The following is a 24,765-nucleotide window of genomic DNA, read 5'->3' as shown; positions in this document are numbered from 1 at the left end:
CTGCATAAAACAACACCACCAAAAACTAAAACAAAACAAAACAAAATCTGCAAATAAAACATAGGAGACACAGGTTTTGAAGACATTGATACCAAGCAGGAAAGGAGAGTGATCTCAGACAGAGAACAACAGCTCCAGCTTCCTGGCTGGGGAGAGTTTCTAGGCTGTGGCACAGGGCAGGGAAACAGACATGGGGCCTGGCAGCCTTCTGAGGTTGAAGAGATGGAGTTGGAATGTCTACAAGAGCCAAACTATGGGAAGAGTTCAGCTGTCCATCGACAGATGAATGGATAAAGAAGAGGTGATATGGATATATATATATATATATATATATGCACACATAATGGAATACTACTCAGCCATCAGAAAAATGAAATCTTACCATTTGTAACAACAAGGATACATGGATAGAACTAGAGGGCATTATGCTAAGTGAAATAAAACAATTATATTATTTCACCCATATGTGGAATTTAAGAAACAAAACAAAGGATCAAAGGGGAAGGGAGGGAAAAATAAAACAAGACAAAATCAGAGAGCGAGACAAACCATAAGAGACACTTAACTCTAGGAAACAACCAATGGTTGCTGGAGGGGAGGTGGGTGGGGGATGGGATAACTGGTGATGGGCATTAAGGAGGGCACGTGATGTAATGCACACTGGGAGTTACATACAACTGATGAATCACTGAACTCTACCTCTGAAACTAATACACTGTATGTTAGTTAACTGAATTTAAATAAAATAAAAAAATTTTTAAAAAGAGATGGACCTAGGAGTCCAGGGATGCCAGGCAGCTGGGGCTGCAGAGCAAAGGACTTCAGAGAACCAGAGCTCTGTGAGGGTTCTTTGCAGATGTCCTATGGAGCACTGAATAGCACATGTGGGAGGCAATGACCCAGCCCAGGGGAAGAACCACCCAAAGGATGCAGAGAACAGAATCTAGCTCTTACACAGGGCCAGGAAGGGTGCCCATTCCCACGGCCAGATAGTTAAAACCTTCATTCACACTCATAAATCACTGAGTAGAGCACCAAGAAGGGTCTTGCCTCAGACACAGGGAGTAATCAGTCCTAGACTACACATGACTCTGGTCCCACATAATGGATCCTAAAAACAATACCCAAAGGATCCAGCTATTTCCAAACAACTCTAATACAACAAAGCTCGTGAAAATCTACAGAAATGAGGTAAAATTCATAATGTCCAATGTCTAATAAGAAATTACCAGCAGGAAAACAGGCCCCATAATAAGCAAGAAAATCAATGCACTGAAAGACCAACAACTGCACAGATGTTAGTATCAGCCCCCATGGACCATAAAACAAGGACCGTAACTACATGGTACACGTTCAGGGAGTTCCGTAGTGGTGTCAAAGCTACTAAAATACCTACACTGAAATTCCAGAGTGAAAAATACTACATCTGAAGTGAAACACAGGGCAGAGGGGAATGATGAAGATTAGACACTGCAGAAGAGAAGATTAGTGAACTGAAGATGGCAGTAAAAATTGTCCAAAATGAACACAAAGGAAAGAATGAAAAAGAAAAGAAGAAAAAGAAAAGCATGAGTGAACTTTGGATCTTCAAGTGCATATATAGGTAGAACCTCCAAATTGGGGGACAGAGAGAGAAGAGAGCAAAAAATGTGAAGCAATGAGGTTCAAAGGTTGTTTTTTTTTTTTTAAGCTTTTCTTTATTCATGAGAGACACAGAGAGAGAGAGGCAGAGACATAGGCAGAGGGAGAAGCAGACTCCCTGTGGGGAGCCGATGCAGGACTCAATCCCAGGATCCCCAGATCGACCTGAGCTGAAGGCAGATGCTCCACCTGAGTCATCCAGGTGTCCCGAACACTGTTCAAAGTTTGACTTGAACTATAAACCCACAGATCCAAGAATCTCAGGAGAACTCAAGCACAATAAACATAACAAAAATCACACTAAGGCATATCACCTTTGAATTGCTTAAAACCAGCAATCAAGAGAGAATGTTAAAAGAAGCCAGAGTGAAAAGGACATATTACATGGATAAATTGAACTCTCATTCGATTTATGTTGCTGGTGGGAATGTAAAATGATACAGTGGCTTTGCACTACAGCTGGGCAGCTTCTTTAAAAGCTAATCACACACCTATCAGACAATCAACCATTTCATTCCAAGGTATGAATGTCCAAGAGACACGAAAGCATGTGTCCATACAAAGACCTGTACACAAATGTTAACGGCGGCTTTATTTGTACTCACCCCAAAATGGAAGCAACCCAAATGTCCATAAACAGGTGAGGGGATAAACAAACGCTGGCCTCTCTATTTGATGAAACAACACTTGGTAATGGAAAAGAATGAACTGGGAAGCCTGGGTGACCCAGTGGTTTAGCGCCGCCTTTAGCCCAGGGCGTGATCCTGGAGACCCAGGATCGAGTCCCACAATGGGCTCCCTGCATCATGGACCCTGCTTCTCCCTCTGCCTGTGTCTCTGCCTCTCTCTCTCTCTCTCTCTCTCTCAATAAATAAATAAAATCTTTAAAAAAAGAAAAAGAATGAACTAATAAAAGATGCAAAAATATCAATGAATCTCTCAATAACTATACTGAGCAAAGGAAACCAGGCATCCTACCCCCTGCAAAATAAAATAAAATAATTTTTAAAAGTCATTTTGTGTCATTCTATTCATATAAAAATCCTTTAAAAAAAAAAGATGAATCAGTAGTGAGAGAAATCAGCAATACCTGGGTAGCAGGTGGGAAGGGACATAATTCAAGGTGGCAGACAAAACTTTTAAGGGTTATGGCTATATTCACTACCTTGGTTGTGGAGATGGTTTCACAATTACACACACATGGTCACAAGGTATCAAATTGTAATTTTAAAATATTTGGAGTTCATTATGTATCAAATATACCAAAAAAAAAAAATCAAACAAACAAAAACACCCCAGCCTGGGCTCCCACAGGCATGGCACCCATGGGGTGGTGGAGCAGGGTCCTGGGGTCAGAAGGCATCACTTTACCCCATGGGGAAGGGGGTTCCACCAGGGGGCCAGGTAAATGCCAGTAAAGTCATGGGAAGACAGAGAAAGTGCCTAGCCCAACCCTGGCATGTGGCAGGAGCTAGAAACCTTTCTCTAAAGCACCTGAAGTTTCCTTAGTGACTCCCACTGGCACACTGAGTGTGCCCCAAACCACACGGGAATGTATTTCCTTAGGGTCCCCGCTCAGTCCTGAAACATGCTGGCATGCTCTGAACTGTTTAGTGTGGCAACAGAATGCAGTTCCTGAGCCATCTTTAATTCCCACCCCAATTTATGATTGTTCAAAAAGACACACATCCCTTCTTGTCAGAATGCAGATTCACCGCTCGGGGCTGACAGGAGGAAATCCCACGCGTGGCCCTGGGTGGTGAGTGGACAGGCTCCAGCATGGCTTTCAAGAGGTCAAGGAGAACCCTCGAGGAGGCCCCCCAGGCGGGCCTCCAGGCCTCCAGGCCTCCTCACACCGCAGCCAGCCTTCCCCAGCGGCCCGGTCGCCAAGCCAAGCCCTGCCACATCCCCACCCGATGTGGCCTGCTTCCCACGAGCCTGGCCACTCAGTCTTGTCCACAGGCAGTGCCCGTGGTTTGTCCTGGTGTGCCGTTGGATTCGACCACGTCGGGCGCACTCGTGTTCCCCCAGAGTCCACGTGTTGAGGTTCGAACCTCAGGACCTCAGAACGAGACTGTATTTGGAGACGTGGTGCTTAAAATTTTTAAGATTTTATTTATGTTTTCATGAAAGACACAGAGACAGGCAGAGACACAGGCAGATGGAGAGAAGCAGGCTCCTCGCGGGGAGCCTGATGTGGGACTCGATCCCAGGACACTGGGATCATGCCCTGGGCCAAAGGGAGACGCTCAACTGCTGAGCCACCCGGATGTCCCTGGAGACTAGGTCTTTAAAGAGGTGATTAAGCCCAAATGTGGTCCAACTAAAGTGGCTCCAATGTCATGTGACCGATGTCCTTCTAGAAGAGGCAACAAGGACACTGACACACAGAGGGAGGACCACGAGAAGATGCAGGGAGGGCATGCTCACATGCAAGCCGGGGAGAGGCCTCCGGAGAGGCCACCCCAGCCGACACCTTGACCTCTGGCTTCCAGATTCTACAGCTGCAAGGAAATTAACTTCTGTGGTTTACGCTCCACTTTGTACGGCAGCCTAAGCACATAAAGACAGAGGGGGTCTCCCAAACACCCCAGCTGCCTCTGCAAAGCCCTAGGTGTGAGCCTGGCTACAGGTGGGAGGAGGAGGGGGAGGAAGAGGAGGAGGAGAGAAGGAAGGGGAGAGGGAGGAGGAGGGGAGGAGGAGGGGGACAGGGAGGAGGAAGAGGAGGGGGACAAGGAGAAGGGGGGACAAGGAGGAGGGGGAGGAGGGGGGTTGGAGGGGGAGAGGAAGGAGGAGGAGGAGGAATCGCTCCAGAAAGAGCCCTGGCACTGGATGTTAATTAACACTCTTGGCAGCCACCCACTGTCAGGATCAGCAGAGCGGGGAGTAAGGGCGCGACGTGACATCTCACTCATCTCACTCATCGTCCTGAGATGTGAGCGTCACTTTATCCTCAGGGAAACGGGGTGGAGCGGACACTACCACTCCTTTTCCAGTGGAGAAGTAGGGGCGCTGAAGAGGCAACTCCTTGGTCCTGGGCTGCTGTGGCCAGTTTAGGAGCAGCTCCAGACTCAGCTTAGATTTTGCAATACTGGAGGCCACGCATGAGCCGTGAGGGCCCAGAGAAAGGGGCCTTCAGGAAGACCTGGGGTGGGGGGCGGGGGGGTGGGGGCAGGGGACATGCAGGCCCATTCGCACACCCAGGCACACAGTCACACCCATGCATCTATAGGCACACACTCGAAGGTACACTCACGTGTGTGCACACTCACATGCACCCACACTTGCTCTCATGTGCTTACACACTACATGCACACAGTCTTGTGCCCTCCACACCTCCCAGCGGCTCATCCTCACACACAGTCCCCATACTCCAGTCCAAATGCCACACAAACTCACCCTTCCACTTAACCGCAGGACACACCACAGGGCAGAAAAGAAGATGCCATGGATGACGGCAACTCGCACACCACACACAAAAGGGCACTGTCCAATCAGTGGACAGACTGTGGGTTTTTTGTGTGATGATCCTCCTGGCCAGCCCCAAGCGGAGTAGCTTTTATTTCAGCTGTCTCCTAAAAATCCCAGAAATCACTGTAATTGCTTTATGACTTGTTTCACAATTCAAAGTTGGAGGCAAAGTCCGTTTTAGAAGCTGAAATCAGTCATTTGAAAGCACATTCCTCCTCCTCCTCCCCCACTACCCGATTTTGCGGCTACATCAAAAAAATAAAGATTTTCTCATTTTACCAATGTGCCTTGAAGCAGATGTGTGTGAGGCCTCTAATCCATCAGGTTAATCACGAGCATTTGGGGGTGTTCGTGCCATGTTGCATAACCACAAGAACAGACTTATTACTTAAAGTAAATTTATTAGGTGTTTGGGTGCCCTTTTGCAATGAGAAATCCATCTCATAATTCTTGTGAATAAATCAGGTTTTTATTCTGGTCATAAACATGAATTTTTCTTGTCTAGATGAAAACAGTTTCATTCCGCCTAAAGAGAAATGGGATGGGGGGAATAAATGGAGGGATGAAGGCAATCTGGTCCCTGCTTTTTTTTCTGCAGTGACCAAGCAGTCCCATTTCCCGTCACTGACTCAGAGTCTGGACCCATGTTAATACCTTTTCCATGTCCGTGTGGCCTTTAGAAGCCGGCAGGATACCAGCGTTAAAGGGACCGTGGGGGGACACCTGGGTGGCTCAGTGGCTGAGCTTCTGCCTTCGGCTCAGGTCGTGATCCCAAGGTCCTGGAATCGAGTCCCACATCGGATTCCCAACAGGGAACCTGCTTCTTTCTCTGCCTGGGTCTCTGCCTCTCTCTCTGTGCCTCTCATGAATAAATAAATTAAATCTATTTTTAAAAATAAAATAAAAAGGACTATGGGGCCTTCTCTCCAATTTGCAAACAGACAGACACATGTCTTCTGGATTCATGCAAAGAGAGCCTTCTAAGAAGAACAGCCATGTGCACCATGTGTATGACGTCTGGGGTACTTGGGGCATATTAGGTTTTGTAATCCCCATAGAAACCTCATGAGGCAAGTACTATAATCCTCATTTAACAGATGGGCAGAGGTGCACCTGGGTGGCTCAGTCAGTTGAGCATCTGACTCTTGGTTTTGGTTCAGGTCATGATCAAAGTCCTGGGATCAAGCCCTGCATCAGCTCCAGGCTCAGCATAGAGTCTGCTTGTCCCTCTCCCTCTGCTCCTCCCCGATCCTGTCTCTTTTTAAATAAATAAAATATTAAAAAAAAAAAAAACAGATGGGCAAACAGAGGTTTGGAAAAGCAGTCATTTATCTGAAGTTACAAGCCTGGGAAATGGCAGAGCTGAGACACGAACTCTGGTCTACTTAAAGCTAAAGCACTCCCTGCCACCTGCACATCTGTCAGGCCAGGAGGATGTCCTCACTGGCAGAAAAAGCTGCTACTGCAGCCAGGAGGGTGAAAGGGCTCAGGACTAGGAGTCAGGTCCCTTGGGTTCAGGTAATCGTTGACACCTGGGGCCAGTCTGCCCCTTCTAGAAGGGTGCAGCCCACTTGCCAGGGGGTGGGGGTGGAAGACTGGGGTGAGGCCTTTTAGAAACACCCTGAAGATGCACATGTGAACCCTCTGCCCGGGGTGTGCCTCAGAGAGGCACTCAATCATCTCCCCTGTAGCTTCTAGGAGCGCACTGACATGCCTTTCTCTAAAACTACATCTGTGAACTTATTTTTTCTCCCAACGATTCGTGCTTAGTCCTGAAGTATGTTTCCGGATATGATGAAGGGATGTTTTTTGAGTGGCTGTGTCAACAATTAAAGATTAATCCTGATCCTGCACGTGGAGAAAATCGAACCAGGAAGGAGCTGGAGCTCGTGTGTGGCCTCCAGAGAGCACTCCCAAACCAAATTACATGTGTTCACAGAGTTAGAAAGGAGGTACAGCCACACACTGAAGGAAGGCAATGCCTGGCCCTGCCAAACACTGCTCCAGAAAGGGGTTGGCACCACACCAAAAAAAATGAGCCTAATTCTGAGATGGATCTTCAATTTTTCTATATCTCATTTTCTTTAAAAGATTTTATTTATTTATGTATTAGAGAGAGAGAGAGAGCAAGAGTGGGGGTGAGGGGCAGAGGGAGAAGCAGACTCCCCACTGAGCAGGGAGCCCGACGCAGAGCTGGATCCCAGGACCCCGGGATCATGCCCCCAGGATCGAGCCCAAGGCAGAAGCTTAATCGTCTGAGCCACCCAGGTGCCCCTCCATATCTTGTTTCAAGGTTTTCTTTATAATTGCCTTTTGCTTACAGCAACAACAACCCCAAATGAAATTAAAAATTCAACCAAAAGATCAGACTCCATGCTGCCCATCATAAAATCTGAAGCATGACTTCACTACAATACAATTTTGGAATACCACAGGAGGATAAATGAGCATGGCCTGGACAAATTTGGATATTCTAAAATCAAAACAAAACAGAAAAAAGCCCTAAAGATGTTCCTCTTTAGGCAGTTACTTACATCCTACAGAACAACAGAAGGAAGAAACTTGCCCCATGAAACTACTGGCTGTGCCACATTCTGTGCCAACAAAAATCTGAAGGAGGCCTAGATTCTGTTTTGATAGAAAGGTGCAGATTCCATTTATGGGATCAGATGCAGTAGTGAAACATGACCATAAAGATTGTGCAGAACCTGGAAAGATGTTTTTGATAGAAGGCTAAAATGCATACAAGGAAGGTATAAATGGTGCACACTCTGTGGTTAGCACTGGGTAGGTGTAAATCTGTCTAAAGATTAAAGACTGGATGAGATTATGCAAAATGTTAAATAGGCCTTGTTTCAGGGTGGTGGGCTTATCAATAACATTAATCATGTTAAAGCAACCATATTTTGGTTTGGTTTGGTTTTTAAGAAAAGGAGGAAAGGGAAGGGTAGTCCAACTGGAATGCTGTCGCCCAACACTGGGTCCAACACCCTGGATATGGAGGTGGCCACAGCTCAGCAGCTGTGGCAGCTGGAGAGCCAATGAGCATGGCAGGAGGCAAAGACAAAAGGGTCTGTACCTGCCTTGCAGAGAGCAGCTTTGAAAGAACTCCATTTCCCAGCAACATCTATCAATGTGTCATAGTGGGGGTTAGAATTAATTTGGGGAGAGGGAGAAATGTGTAGAAATCTGGTAAAGGAGAGGGCATTTCTGAAGGTGTAGGATTATATCAAAACCCTCTGGGGCCCTGCACGGGAAGAGCAGGGGATCCAGTGCCCAGAGTTTACCCCTATGTTGAAATCTAATCCTCAATATGATATTAGCTGATGGGGCCTTTGGGAGGTGATTAGGCCACAAGGGTGGGACCTTATGATGGGATTAGTGCCCTTATTAAAAAGACCTCTGAGAGGGGCACTTGGGTGGCTCTATGGTTGAGCCATCGGCTCAGATCATGATCCCAGGGTCCCAGGATCGAGTTCTGCCTTGGGCTCCCCACAGGGAGCCTGCTTCTCCCTCTGCCTATGTCTCTACCTCTCTCTGTATCTCTCATGACTAAATAAAATCTATTTTAAAAAAGTGCAAGAATCCAAAGTCATGTAGAAAGGCTGAATCTAATGAGATGATGCTCATGAGGGTAAAGGGGACATCCTGCTCTGGGGACCACGGTTACTAGTGTACATATGCTAGAAGGGAATCTGGGGGCCATGGTGACATATAACAGCCGAGAAAAGCCACGGAGACCACGGCCAGAGGTAAGGGAGGATGAAGAAGAGAGCTGTCTGGGCACACCTGATGGATACAGGGCTCCCTACACGAGTTTGGGTGTAGTGATCTTCTTGTCCTGGGAGCAGCTGAACCAGTTTCTCCAACCTGACCAGCCTCTCCCACCTACTGCAGGGTGACACAGGTATTCCCATTCCCTGTGTCTGCTGCAATGTGGGAAAAAGCTGGAAAGTGGGACCCCAGAGTGCCATCCCAGGATGGAGGTCAGCCCAGCCAGTCACTGTGGGGTCAGAAGAGCAACCATAAAGACCATACCCCATAAAGAAGGGGGTTGTGCTGGAGACAATCCCCGGACACACCAACCTTGCCTTTGACTCTGGCTGGGGGCAGAGCTGGAGACCTGACCTTGAGGAAAAGAGAAATTTTGTGGCTGAGGAGCATTCTCAAAGGGGGTGTGGTTATGAAAACCGTGGTGGGCTGGTGGATGACCGGCCCCCGCATGCCCCTATTCTTCTACAGCACCGACACTGCTGGTTGCTCCCCAAAACATTCTCAGTCCTCCTTCCTAACAAAGCCACCATTCTCTTCCAGTGGCAATGTGCCCAGCCTCAGGGGAGGAATCAAGATTGGTCCAGCCTCCTGTGGCAACCCCATTACCTTGCCAGTGACAGGATGATGGCAATTGGGGGCCTTGGCTCTGGTTGATGGCCATCCAGGATGTCTCCTGAGAGGTGCTGGGAGCTTCCCCTCTCTGACTCAAGAAAAAGAGAAAGCCTATTGAGAAGATAACTTTTTTCCTGCCCCCTTGCCTTCTACCTTGGTTACTCTTGTATGAAGACACCAGCTTGGCGCTATGGCAGCCATTTTGAAACCATGAGGAAAAGCCAAGAGAATGGCAGACCCTGGCCTGGCCCCCACTGGTGCCCAAGTTGCAGGACTAACCCAGAACTGCTAACTAACTTCCAGGCTCCTCTGGTTATGCAAGACAATTCAATGGCTGTACTGTTTAAGCCACCACCCTCAGGTATTCTGCTACTCACCATCAAAAGCACATTCATTGGCCAACACTATCCTCTATATTATTTTATTTGCTTGTCACTACACAGGTCCTTGTGAGCCTCACATTAGGAAACAGGAAGCTGCCGCCCAGGAAGTTGAAGAGGTGAGATGACACCAGCTGGCAAATGGCAGGACCGGAGCCCTTCTCTGCCAGCTGGGATAACTTCATTCCATTTGTGGACGATCCAACTTTGGGAGACATGCTGCAAATCTTCAAAACCAGTAATGTAAATGTCTGATTAACATTTCCAAAATTTGTTTGCAAGAAGAATGCCCTGACAGCTGGCTCATCCTAAGCATGCTGCTATTTTTTTTTTAAAGATTTGCTTATTTATTTATTTGAGAGAGAATGAGCATAAATAGGTGAAGGGGTAGAGGGAGAGGAAGAAGCAGACTCTGCTGAGCATGGAGCCCGATGTGGGGCTTGATCTCATGACCCTGAGATCATGCCCTGAGCTGAAACCAAGAGTCAGCCACTCAACCGACTGAGCCACCCACACACTGCTATGTTTTAATACTCTGGTTTCTCTTCAGATTGCATTAATCTTTCGCCTTTTCCTAAACAAGTTGCTGTATTCATAAAGTTCTCCCAAATTGTTCCCCCACCTCCACGAAAACAAAAAACACAACAACAAGAAGAAGGAAAGAATAAAGGGAAAGTGAGCATGCCAGGAAGTCATTGGAAAGAAACTTTTTGGTCTGAGAGCCAGGAAATGTCAAGGAAACAAATGTCACTACAATTGACCCTCCATCTCCTCTGGTTCCGTGGGATTCCAAGACTGCCTCTTTATTAACGGGTACACTGTAGGGCAGTCCTGACAAGTGGCAGGCTGCCACAGAGGCTGAAAAAGCTACCTGTGATTCTGGGGTTTATGGTAATTTAACTAATAGATATAGTAGTTGATGGTAGGGAAGGAAATTGAATTTTACCCTGAGTCTCTGAGTTTTTCTTGTTTTCAAACTGATTGGTCTGGACAATGGAAGACCAGGAGCCAACAATAAATCCATTGTAAGCTGGAAATGGTCTCCTCTGAATACAGCTAAATATTTCTTTAATCCTTGTATTAAATTTGTCACTGTAGTATGAGAGCTATTTTATTTACTCTAAAATTTAAGCTGTTGTAACACTGTAATTATAGATGTAACAAGTGGGGGGCTTGATATCTTCGGCAACCTATTTAAGGCACTTTAAAAGCATAATATCAGATGCTTGGGTTGCATTTATATTTTCAAGTCACGATGAAGATACTATCATTAATGACTTTTTTATGTTCTGAAAGCCATCTCTTTCATTTTTGTATCATGGGAAGGGTCTTTAATAATCCCAAGTTAACATGAAAATGCCTTTTTTTTTTTTGTAGTTTCTCTGTCTACATTATCGGGCACATCAGCCAGTCCCCAAAAAAGTTATGTCACAGTTCTGTTCCCAAGGGAACAGACACATTGGGTCCCCTATTAACAGTGGCTTTTGTTGGCTTGTTTTTTAATTTTTTTTCTGACATTAAAGTGGTGTGTGGTTGGCAAGGATTTCTCTTCCTCAATTTGGATGTTGTTTCTGCCTCTAAAACTCTGAAAACAAGCTTGTTGATAAAGGACAAGCTGCAGGCACCCTCACATGCATCACTACTTCATCAGAGACTCCAAAGAGGCTTCACCAAAAATAAATCAGTACTGAAAGCCATGTTCAAGTCCAAACGTGCTTCCCTTAAGAGATTTTCAGCTCAATGTGTACTTGTCCTCCGTATGTAACAGTTCAAAGAAGTATCTTCACATCTATTGAAAGCCGATTACTAACCATGATCGTGCACCTCCCAGCCCCCACCCCTACTCCTCATCTCAGCCAGGGGCTCTAGGGTCACTGGCCAGCCAGACTGTGTGCATTTCCCATCCAGTGACACTGGTGAGAAGAATGGCTCATCACAGGAACAGACTGGTGTCCTGGCAAGAGATGCCTTCTCACAGAGGACCCCCAGACAACCGGAAGCTCCACCCTGAGGGCGTGAAACCATGGCATTCTGACACTCCACGGGCCAGTCTGGACTCCAAGCACTTAATGCTCTTCAACTACATCCAACTGAACCGAGTTCAGTTAGCTAGTTGTACAACATGTTTACCAACGTCCCATGCCAGCCTGCTGAGTGGTGCAGGGAATTTCACCTGGAAGTCCCAGGATGTGAAATTTCCCCTCTGCCTTGCTAGTCAAGAGCAGAGAGACTGAGACAGAGCCAGAGACAAAGAGACATGAAGCTCTGCCCAAGAATTTTTAGCTCAAGCACTAGAATCCCACCCAGGTAAAATCAGTGCCTCGGGAGGGAGCAGAATGAAGTCATTGTAGTCTCTCCCCTCAGATCCTTAATCCTCAAGGTCTGGGACTTGTGAATCCACACTTTTTCAGCTGTGGCTGCTCTGCCAGGACACCTGCCCCGTGCCTGCCACCAGAACGTGGACACAATTTGCAAGATCCTTGTAAAAGATTTTACCGGGATTTCCATTTTGCTCCATAGGGGCTTGCGGTTTATTTTTAACCAAGAGGGGCCTCCTATCAGAAAGGACGGCTACAGTTATTGCTCTAGCAGAAATGTTACTGGGCCTCCATAAATCAATTCAACACCCTGGCCTCTAGGGATTTGCCAAAAGATAACAGGCAGCAATTATGAAAGCTTCACCACCAGTTGTCAGCAGGGCTCCACGGAGATTTCGGAAGTCTGGGGGCACACTTTCAAGGCAAAAATTGTAAATCAGGGACTCCTGGATGACTCAGCAGTGGAGTGTCTGCCTTCGCCTCACAACAGGACCCCAGGGTCCTGGGATGGAGTCCCCCGTTGGGCTCCCCGCGGGGAGCCTGCTTTTCGCTCTGCTTCTCTCTGTGTGTCTCTCATGAATAAATAAATAATTTTTAAAAACTGGAAAACACGAAGCATCAATTCTGCTCAAAACCATGCTGGAGGACAGGTCATGCTGGTTTAAATTAAAGCCACTGAGAAACAGGGACTTCGGACTAGAGGGTGTGGGGCAATCTTCTCCCATTCCCCCAAAGATTCCAAATGAACTCAAGAGTGGACACAGCTTACTTGATACCTTGATAAAGATCACATTGGACGCAGTTTAGGGGAATCGGTAGGTAACAGGCCTGGCCTACGTCTCCTTTACCTTGAAACCCTGGCCCTTTTCAGGCTATCTTTAAGGATGCTAGGATCCAGGGATCCCTGGGTGGTGCAGCAGTTTAGGGCCTGCCTTTGGCCCAGGGCGCGATCCTGGAGACCCGGGATCGAATCCCACGTCGGGCTCCCTGCATGGAGCCTGCCTATGTCTCTGCCCGCCCCCCCCCCCGTGTGTGTGTGTGTGTGTGTGACTATCATAAATAAATTAAAAAAAAAAAAAAAAAGATGCCGGGATCCATTTTTCCCAGGAGACCCCTGGCCAGTCCACCTGCCTGTCACAGTTCTCTGGGAGTCGGGGAGGGAGGCACTGCTGCACCAGAAGCGGAGGTTTTTAATGAAAATGATGGGTGAGCACTTTGAGGCTCCCAATGTGGCTTCTGCTTTGAGGACACACAACAGCAACCTTCGAAGTGTCACAGAGTTTCATAAGACGCTTCCAACCAGCGCAAGAAATTTCAGGATGTATCTGCATCGCTTGAAACCAGAATCGCTTTGGGTTTTGTGTTTGTTTTCCTGCCCCTCATCTTCCCAGGTTTCGGTGGCACTGGGTGTCCACGCGGGTCCGAGAGCCCCGGAACGCAGCCCCTCCAGGATGGAGCCGCCCGAAAACAAGCGTCTCCGGAGGGCGGTGGACAGGGAAGGCTGGGCTGACCAGGTCGCTCCGAGGCCCTCGCCTCCGCCGGGGCCGCCCGCCCGCTGGGGAGCCCGCGCGTCTCCAGGGGCTGCGCAGCGCTGGTGCCGGCGGCCGCTCCGCTCCGCTCCGCTACCGAGGAGGCTCATCCGCCCGAGCCTGGGCATCAGCCCCGCGCAGAGGAGCCCGGCGCCCCCCGCCGCGGGAAGCGTCCGGGGCGAGCGAGCGCACAGCCCCGGGGAGCCTCGCGCCTCCAGCTCCGAGACCCTTCCCAAGTCCCTAGTCTTTCCTCGGACTCTCCCGCGGCCAGAGCGGGGACCGCAGGACGCCCTCGGGGACCGCACCCGCAACCTCGGCTCGCCGCGCAGGCCCCGGGGGGAGAGCCCTCGCCGGGCAGAGGCGCCGCCCCGCCCCGCCCCGCCGCGCCCCGCGCCCCGCGCCCCGCGCCCCGCGCCCCTCACCTCGCGCAGCAGGCGCTCCAGGTGCGGCTCGGCCCAGGCGGCCAGGGCGCCCGGCGGCCCCGCGCGCCGCAGCAGCTCGCGCTCCTCCTCCAGCGTCGCCACCCGGCCCTGCAGCGCGGCCGCCTGGGCGCCCAGCAGCAGGCAGGCGGCCGCGGAGCCCACAGAGAGCAGCAGGCACAAGGCGCTCACCGCCCAGGCCCCGGCCGCCGTCGCGGGGCGCCCCCCGCCGCCGCCCGCCGGGCCGTCCTTCCGCGCGTCGCCGCCGGCGCGCTGGCCCGGGCTCATGGCGCGCTGGTCGCGCGGGGGTCTCCGAGGGGGCGTGCGGGGCCGCGGGCGCGGGCTGGCGCGCGGGAGCCGGCGGGAGAGCCCGAGGCACGAGGTCGGCCGGGCGCGGGGCTTGGCCTCCGGGCAGCAGCGGAGCGCGGCGCACGCCCCCCTCTCCCCGCCAGCTCCTCCGCAGCGGCCACTTTGGGCAGTTTCCTCTATGCAAATGGGCCCTGCCAGAAAAGGAGCCGGGACCCACCCAGGGGAGGAGCGGCCCGGCCGGCCCCGCGCCGCGAGGGGCGGAGAGGGAAGGGAGCTGGCTCCGCTGAGCCCCCCGCCCCCGCCCGCGCGCGCCGGGCCCACCCCTGGCCCGGCCCGGCCCGGCCCGGCCCGGCTCCCCGCCTCACCTGTCCCGGTCGCCGGGCTGCTCCCCACTGCCGCGCGCGCACCTCCGCGGTGCCCCAGCCCCAGGGCCCCTGCCATCCCCAGAGGTCTGCGCTGCGCCCAGAGACGCAAGCGTCTTCTGCAGCCCGCCTCGGGCTGGAGCATCGTCCGTGGCTGGAGGAAATGCCCCTAAACTTGTGAATTAACCTTTCTGACACTTTTTAAAAAGTTCCTAACCTCAAATCCCGTGAAGTTAGTGAGTCCGTCCTGGACGGTGCCTTGGCGCCACTCGGTGGCCGAAAGCGTTCTCTGCGCCACTCGCGCTTACAGACGCAGTCCGGAGGTGGAGATCTCTCTGAGCAGAAAGGTGCCTCTTAGAATCTTAGCGCTCTCACCACTTATTAGGTGCCAGACATGCGATGCTGGGAGCTGAAATGATAAGATCTTGTTCCTGACTTAGGAGGATTTTCATTTGAGAAAAATCGAGACTATCACAAATGGAAAAGATGGGGAGAAAGATCTCCAACTTTCGTTCAGGTGATGGCTTCATTCTGTAGTGGAAGCGCAACCACACTGAGCCCACTGCGCGGTCCTGCTGCAAATTTAGATCACAGGTAGGAAAGCCTGAATGAGAAGGAAGAAGCCCTTACAGGTTGGTGGGGGTTTTTTGGTTTTTGTTTTGTTTTTTTGAGATTTCATTTCTTTATTTCAGAGAGAAAGAGCTCAGAAGCACAAGCATGAGCAGGGGGAGGAGCAGAGGGAGATGGAGAAGCAGACTCCTCACCGAACAGGAAGCTGGATATACAGGACTCTATCCCAGGACCTGCGGATCACGACCTGAGCTGAAAGCAGACGCTTAACTGACTGAGCCACCCAGGTGCCCTGAGGCCTTCACAGTCTTTCCAAAGAAAGGGAAGAAAGGCTGGAAGTCAGGTGTTATATTTATATTCTAAAATGGGTCTCACCATAACACTTCCACTAACATCTATAATACTCAAATAAAGCCAAATAAAACTTGATGCTTCCACTAATGTCTATAATACTCAAATAAAAACACTTAGATTTTTGTGATTTGGGCAACTCCACAACCATTTTTGAAAAAAAAAAAAGATGTTATATCTATATCTTCCCTCTCACTTTCTGGCTATCTATGGATTATTAATTTCTGTAGCCAGATTACAAAACTGTTGGCCTCCAGCTGACATGTTCCTCCTTACTCCCTTAATTCAGAGGGGAGAATTACCTCTGAGAGTGGGATAAAACAGAAGTGACTGGCATCTTACTTCTCCAAATAGCTATGAGCTTCCTTAGGTAAATTGGGGTTATGGTTAGGTGATTATACAGAGATAGGTCTCAGGCTATGCTAAAATCAAGTGTGTGCCCAATAAACAGTCTGAAAAGTAATTGCTAAGCAAACCAGATTGTCTACTCAGAAAGAGCCCAACACCATCTTATAGGTTAGCACTTCAGTCTTGGTGCAGACACGTAGGCTAATTGCCCATCACCTGTTAATGTTACTGCATGTCCCCGTGTTTATAGCAGCATTATCTACAGTAGCCAAATTATGGAGGCAGCCCAAGTGTCCATCGACTGATGAATGGATAAAGAAAAGGTGGTTAATATACATACAATGGAATATTACTCAGCCCTAAAGAAGAATGAAATCTTGCCACCTGGAATAGCATGGATGGAGCTAGAGTATGATGCTAAGCGAAATAAGTCAGAGAATGAAAATACCATATGATTTCACTTCTATGTGGAATTTAAGAAACAAAACAAATGATCCTAGGGGAAAAAGAGAGAGAGATGAACCAAGGGCAGCCCCAGTGGCGCAGCGGTTTAGTGCCGCCTGCAGCCCAGGGTGTGATCCTGGGGACCTGGGATCGAGTCCCACGTCAGGCTGCCTGCATGGAGCCTACTTCTCCCTCTGCCTGTGTCTCTGCTTCTCTCTCTCTCTCTCTGAATAAATAAATAAATCTAAAAAAAAAAAAAAAAAGAGAGATGAACCAAGACTCTTAACTCTAGAGAACAAACTGATGGTTACCAGAGGGGAGGTAGGGAGAGGATGATGGGGGAGATAGGTGATGGGGATTATTAAGGAGCACACTTGTGATAAGCACCACCAGGTATTGTATAGAAGTGATGAATGACTAAATTGTATGCCTGAAACTAATACAACACTGTATGTTAACTCACTGATATTTAAATTACCAAAAAAAAAAAAAAAAAAACCCACAATGCTAAGCTCATTGATCCTTTAGCCTTTGTCTGCCTCCTACCTCACTATCTGGAATGTTCTGCTCTCAGGTCTTTGAACAGCAAGTTCTTCCTTCGAGTCAAGGTCCCCAGGTCCTCAAACCTCACCGCCTCTGAAAGACCTCCCCTGGCTGCCCAGCCTAAGGTATTTGCACCCGCTGCCCCTCCTCCAAAGGATTACTCAAGGGATTAGGCCATTTATCACTGTTTGAAGTGACCTTTTCATTAGCAAGACATTTGTCTTGCTCACCACTGTTTTCTCAAGAAACAGAACAGGATCTGACACAGGCTGATGCTTGATAAATATTTGTCAAATGAATTAAGGAAAGGTGAAAATAGGTTTACTGCCTGCGGCTCACTTTAAAAGGCTGGGAAGAAAATACTCTTATTTTTGTTAGTTGGAGTCCTAGAAGGAACAGATGGCATCCTCGGACTATAGACAGCCTGAATGTAAAGACTCTGTACAAAGTGAGGCAGTTTAAGGGAAGTCAACGGGGGTGGGGGTTGCTCAAGAAGCCTCCTGGGGTATCAACAGTGGGGAGCCATTATCATTTCTAACTGAAGGCCTGAGGAGAAGGAGCTGTTGTGGGAACCCCATGAATGTTCGGAGCTATAAAAAAAGTATGCACAAGAGGAGCTGTGGACTCTGGTTAAGGGCCACCATGAGGCGGAAGGTGGGAGTTGCGGGGGGAAATCTTTCTCTCTTCCTGCTCTCTGATCTGCTGGGTCTCCTCCTTCCCACTGACTGAACCGACAGGGCAGGGAACCCAGATGATGCAGTGCAAGAGGTGAGCCTGCTAAGGACAGAGGGGTGGAGAGATGAAGAGCAGCTCTGTAGGGTGCGGGGGGGGGGAGGGGGGAGAAGAGAATCTCCACCATGTTACCAAACATGCATATAGCACCTACCGAGCTCAATATAGCTACTGCTGCTTCTGGATGGCTAACCCATCAGCAATAGGTACTAATCTTCAGGGAGACCAACTGGCTGCTTGGTGGCAAATCACCTATTTTGGATTCTGTCTGTCTTCCACGGGCCAGCAGTTTGTCTCTCATGAGGATAGCTAGCCAATCCAGGTATGGGTTTCTTTCCTGTCTGCAGAGACTCAGCCAGAACCACTATGCTTACAGACTGCACAGCATGTAGGTATGGAATACATTACAACATAGCATCTGAACAGGGACCCACTTTACCATGGCAGTGAGCCCATAACCATGGAATCCACGGGTTGCGTGGATATGCTGCACCAGCCAGAAGCAGCCAGGCTCACAGAAGATTGTAACTGCCTTTCTTTTTTTTTTTTTTTTTTAAGGTTTTATTTATTCATTCATTCATGAGAGACACAGATAGAGAGAGAGAGGCAGAGACACAGTGGAAGGAGAAGCAGGCTCCATGCAGGGAGCCCGATCTGGGACTCGATCCCAGGTCTCCAGGATCACGCCCTGGGCCAAAGGCAGGTGCCAAACCGCTGAGCCACCCGGGCTGCCCTGGAACTGCCTTTCAAAGGCACAGGTGAAGAACAAACTCATAGTATTCAGACACAATACAGTGGTGCCTTTATCTATGGGGAATAAATTCTTTATCTATGGGGAATAAATTCCAAGACCCCCAGGGGATACCTGACACTGTAGATGGTACCAAACCCTGTATATACTATATTTTTCTCCTCTATACATTCCTGTGATAAAGTTTAATTTATAAATGAGGCACCATAAAAGATTAACAATAAAAAATTGGAACAACTATAACAATATACTGTAATAAAGTTATAGGAGGGATGCCTGGGTGGCTCAGTGGTTGAGTATCTGTTTTTGGCTCAGGGCATGATCCTGGGATCCTGGGATCCTGGGATCCCGGGATCCAGTCCTACAGGAGGCCTGCTTCTCCCTCTGCCTATGTCTCTGCCTCTCTTTCTGTGTCTCTCGTGAATAAATAAAATCTTTTTTTTTTTTAAGATTCTATTTATTCATGAGAGACAGACAAAGAGAGAGAGAAAGAAGCAGAGACACAGGCAGAGGGAGAAGCAGGCTCCATGCAGGGAGCCTGACGTGGGACTCGATCCCGGGTCTCCAAGATCAGGCCCGGGACTGCAGTCGGCGCTAAACCGCTGCACCACCGGGGCTGCCCAATCCAGCAGCTTTTAAAGTGCTGGACTTTTTAAGTTTAAAGAAAAAAACAAACAACAACAAAAAAACATGTACATTTCATTTCTATTTCTAATGGGAAACATTTTAAGTCATGGGGTGGGGAGAGAGGCCTGGGAACTCTCCCAAATCTACATAATCTTTGATTCATCTCATTACACACAACCACTGCTAATAGTATCTGAAAGAACTAATAAGTCTATGAGGTACCTGTCTCAAAGGATACTTCAGGTGGTTTCAAGTCTTCATAATTAAATCTATCTTTTAATTACTTATGATATCCTCCTGAAATCGTGACATTTAAACCAGACTAAAGTCAGGAAGGGAGTGAATGTAAGAAAATGTATCTGAATAGCAGACATTCTTGATTGGTAAAAATAAAAACCAAATTTCTTTGAAAATCCTATTCTCCATGATTTTTCAGTGAAATGTCACTTTGTAAAAACCAGAACTTTAGGGAGTCAAAAATAGATTAAAGATATTTATTTATTTATTTATTTATTTATTTATTTATTTATTTATTTAGACGGGGGTGGTAGAGGGGCAGAGGGAGAGGGAGAGAATCCCAAGCAGACAGACTCCCTACTGAGAGCAGAGCCTGACTTGGGGCTCAATCTCCCAAACCCTGAGATCACAACCTGAACCAAAATCAAGAGTCAGACACTTAACTGACTGAACCACTCAGACACTTCCAAAAATAGAATTCTTGATAGTTTAGTAATTTCTGGTGCCATAATGAGGAACAATTAACATTGTTAGAAAATTTTTTTTTAAATACAAGAAGTCATCTGGGTTAAAACATTTATAAAAAAGAGTGACTGCTTTTTATTAGTGAGAGCAGGTAATTTGCTGGATGTTTTTAATCACCCTATAGCAGAGCTATTACCCCTAAGAAATTCCAAGTAACAAAGTTACTTTAAATCATTTACTCCCCAGGGACACCTAGGTGGCTCAGTGGTTGAGCGTCTGCCTTTGGCTCAGGTCCTGGGATCGAGTCCTGCATCAGGTTCCCTGCAGGGAGCCTACTTCTCCCTCTGCCTAATGTCGCTGCCTCTGTCTTTCATGAATAAATAAAATCTTAAAAAAAAAAAAATCATTTACTCCCCAAACACAGAGAAGACCCGGTACTGATTTTGGAACCATACTGGGAAGAAGTCTGAGCTCTTTTGGTTCACTGAACCCTTACCCCAAGAAATTATCTGATAGGTGAGAAATGAAGGACACAAAAGGGCTGGAAGCTTTTTTACATCATGGTATTTCAACTTGGAGGCTTGATGAGAACTAGGTTTTTGTTTTAAGGCAGTGATACTGCACTGGTGCTATGTATTTCCTATTGCACCAACCCAGAAGCACATCTGTACGTCACCTGGTTGTCGGTCTGAGGTTCAGATTGATCCGAGTTCATGTGTTCTCAACCTGATACCTTCATCATAAAGTTCTCCATCAATTTTTCACCCAATGGTTTTAACCATTACTTCATTAAGCATCGCAACATAGTGCTTTTCTAGCATTCTTTCTGTGTTTACTAGGAGGAATTCTGTTTTAAAAATTTCAGGATAAAAATCCTGTTTATAGGATCAGTGGGGACTACAGAAACAGACATCACTCTGATGAAATATTAAACATGAAAAAATTTTTTAAAGATTTAGTTTTTCATGAGACACACACACAGAGAGAGGCAGAGACACAGGCAGAAGAAGTGGGCTCCCTATGGGGAGCCCGATGCAGGACTCAATCCCAGGACCAAGACCTGAGCCAAAGGCAAATGCTCAACCACTGAGCCCTCATATGGGAAATTCTTTAAAGAAAAATGACCCAGTTTCATTAGCAAAGAAAATGAGTGGACGGCAAAAAGCAACACACCATGATTCTAAGAGACCCAAGGCACTGTGTGGATGGATCCCTTCTGGGTCCCGATTCAAAGCAACGATTACAAAATGACATTTTAAGACAAACTTCATTTTTAAAAAGTATTTTTAAACTTTATTTATTCATGAGAGACACAGGCAGAGAGAGAGGCAGGCTGCATGCAGGAAGCCCAATGTGGGACTCAATCTGGCCAGGACCCCAGGATCACACCCTGAACCAAAGGCAGACGCCAACTGCTGAGCCACCCAGGTGTCCCTCTTAAGACAAACTTTAAAGAGACTCAATATCAGATACGAAACTATTTTGTTAGATATGTTAATAGCATATTTTTAAAACTGATCTGTTAAAAGGTATACAGAAATATTTTGGGCAAAAGGATATGGTATCTGGCATTTGTGTATAAATACGATAGGAAAATAGGTTGAGGAAGAGATGAAACAAAATTTGCAAAGTGTTTTTAATTTTTGAAGCTGGGCTGTAAGTACTTAAGAGGTTCATTATTTTACTTTTGCATTGTATTTTTAAGAATTAATTACCAATATGGAACTAGTCAGCTTCCTTTCCCTACCTACATGACTCAAAATAAGTGTATTCACATTACCTAGATCCCAGAGGCTGGACTGACCAAATTGTAAAACTCACCTTTGACTTTACATTTCCTCTATCTAAAAAAAAAAAAAAAAAAAAAAAAAAAGACAAAACCAATTAACCGAACAAAACTTTAGCTTAAGGATTTTGCTGGAGATGGCAACTTCCTAAAAACTGTTAAAATGATCAACTCTTTAAGAATTAAAATTGTTTCCTATTTATTTACAAACCTTCAATCTATAAGCCAACAATTATGACACTGGCATCAATACTATTATTCGAAACGAATCCTTTTGACCATATTTGAAAATGTAGCCTATTAAGTAGTACTGGATATTTCCATTTAAAAGATTTTATTTGCACCAAGTTTTGTGGGAATCACAAACTTCAAATTGAAAAGGATTTTAAGACTCAGTGCACCTTACTGGCTAAGTTTGTCTTCATTTATTCACTTCCTCATGTCAAGACAAGCTTTAAGGCATGTGTCTACTTACTTAAAAAAAGTTTTAAAATTCAAATGACCATACTATTTTAATCATTTTGACGGTTGAAGCTACATGTCATCTGTAGTAAAGAACACTGTGAAGCTGGAATCCAAGTAATAAAACTTCTATTAACCATTACTTTCCATTCCATCACAACTCATTTCACATAAAATTGTAAACATGAATCTAGGAGACCTGAGTGTAAGTCACAAAAGACAGCCACAATTGAGAGAGTTGGCCAAATCATTTCCAATTCCTCCAGCATCTAGCTCTTCAAAATTACTTGAAGTTTTCAATGTTATGAACTGTAAAACTTCACAGGGTAACTTGCTATCAATTAATAGCGGGCATCAATTTTATTCATCTGCTCTGAACATTCTGATGAATGCGCAGGTGAATGACAACACTTGAGAAACCAGCAGGAGCTGAAAACACTGCAAACCATCTATTTAGCTGCACTTTAAAAAATGCCTCCTGGGTGGCTCAGTGGTTGAGCGTCTGCCTTTGGCTCAGGTCATGATCCCGGTTTGGCTGTTGATAATGCTATAAACATAGGGGTGCACGAATCCCTTCGAATCAGTTTCGTATCCTTTGGGTAAATACCTACCAGTGTAATTGCGGGTTGTAGGATAGTTCTATTTTTAGCTTTCTGAGGGTCCTGGGATAAAGTTCTGCATTGTACAAACAGTAAACTGCAAGGTCTCAAATTAAGAAAGATACCTAAATATAAATGATCCATATTTATTCATTGGCCATTCTAACTCTTTCCTGTTAATGCTGAAGCTCCAAGTGGCATCCAGTAAAAATCTGGTGCTTTTCAGGAGAGTTCAGATGCACAAGGATAAAGCCATAGGAACCTGAGAGGAAGGTTGGCAGTAAACATTCCTAACGATACCAGAGGTACTACCCTACCAAAATATTTCTTCTAATTTATTGAAATTTCACTTTAATTTCCAAAATTCTAGGAATTATGCCTAGAAATTAGCAAGCCCTCTGTGAAGAACTTAAGTACTTTTGAGATGAGAAAGGGAGTTAGCAATCATTAACTTCTTAGAAAAAGCACATTTTTCTTTCTTCCTACATCTTAAGTTCAGCTACTCTGAGAAGTGAGTTTCCTGATGGAGGAGAGAGTAAACATTAATCTGGGAACTTGAAGCACCTGTAGGGGAAGCACAAGTAGACTGGAAACAGGGAACGTAAAGGATGGCAGACATCTTAATCTACATGGCAATGTTGCTAGAGTCAGGGAGAACATTTTCTTTGCATCAAATAAATGCTTTTTAAAAACCTTGTTACACATCCAGATGGCTAACACGCATAAGATGCTCAACTTCACTCATCATCAGGGAAATACAAGTCAGAACCATCCTAAGATCCCACCTCACACCTGTAAGACTGGCTAAAATGAACACAAGAAACTATAGGTGTTGGTGAGGTTGAGGGGAACCCTCACACTCGGGGAAAGCAAGCTGGTGCAGCAGCCACTCCTGAAAAGATGGAGACCCCTCAAAAAGCTAAAAAGAACTATCCTACAACCCAGCAATTGCACTATGTATTTACCCAAAGGATACAAAAAACTGATTCAAAGGGTTACATGCACGCATTTATAGCATTATCAACAACAGCCAAACCATGACAGAGTCCAAATGCCCATCGACGGATCAATGGATAAAGCAGATGTGGCATGAATACAATGGAGTATTACTCAGCCATCAAAAATCATTTTGCCATTTGCAACAACATGGATGGAGCAAAATGAGAAAGACCAATGTATGATTTCATTCATGTAAGTTTAAGTACAAAACAAACGAGGATAGGGGGAAGAAGAGAGGAAAACCAAGAAACAGAATCTTAACAGAGAACACAGTGCTACTCACCAGAGAGGAAAGTGGGGAGATGGGGGAAACGGGTGATGGGGATTAAGGAGGGCACTGGTTGTGATGAGCACTGGGTATTGTATGCAAGTGTTGGACCTCTAAATTCTACATTTTTATACTGTATATTTTTTTAAGATTTTATTTATTTATCCATGAGAGACACAGAGAGAGAGGGAGAGGCAGAGACACAGGCAGAGGGAGAAGCAGGCTCCATGCAGGGAGCCCGACGTGGGACTCGATCCCAGGTCTCCAGGATCACACCCTGGGCTGCAGGCGGCGCTAAACCGCTGAGCCACCAGGGCTGCCCTATTATACTGTATGTTAACTGGAATTCAAATATAAAGGAAGAAAAAAAAAAGCACCTTGTCACATATAGTTCGACTACTATGAAGGAACAGTTACTCTATATGTTGACGGCATCAGAGGCCCAAGCATAATTTATGCAGTGAATCTGTGGCAGAATTTCAGCTTTCTTAAATTCCCAGTCAACTTCAGGAACAAGAAGCCAATTTGTTAAATTGGCAAATGCCATCTGTGAATAATAATGTAGACGGCCCAGCCTGCTTTCACTATTTGTCATACAAGACAATCCCATGTGTTCCATGTTTAAAATAAAAACCAGGCAACTCCACAATCTCTGTGTAATACGTATAAAATGCCAAGATTTTGACAAAAAAACAAAACAAACCCCACCCTGTATCTGAATATATGGACTCTACAACAAGAAATATTTCTACCTGGCAGTTCTTGGTT

The 24,765-nt window shown here is 46.7% G+C and overlaps 1 protein-coding gene across 1 annotated transcript in view; it reads right to left on the bottom strand.

Annotated features, from left to right (window-relative positions):
* The window catches only part of COL23A1 (collagen type XXIII alpha 1 chain), a 322,060-nt gene extending 307,628 nt beyond the window's left edge, over nucleotides 1-14,432 (bottom strand). Inside the window, exon 1 of the mRNA XM_038551808.1 lies at nucleotides 14,148-14,432. Coding sequence (XP_038407736.1) covers nucleotides 14,148-14,432 — 285 coding nt within the window. The remainder of the gene's footprint in view (nucleotides 1-14,147) is intronic.
* Between the last annotated feature and the right edge of the window lie 10,333 nt (nucleotides 14,433-24,765).

The sequence above is a fragment of the Canis lupus genome, chromosome 11 (assembly GCF_011100685.1).
Source record: "Canis lupus familiaris isolate Mischka breed German Shepherd chromosome 11, alternate assembly UU_Cfam_GSD_1.0, whole genome shotgun sequence".
Taxonomy (NCBI): domain Eukaryota; kingdom Metazoa; phylum Chordata; class Mammalia; order Carnivora; family Canidae; genus Canis; species Canis lupus.
This window is presented reverse-complemented; position numbering and strand designations above follow the sequence as displayed.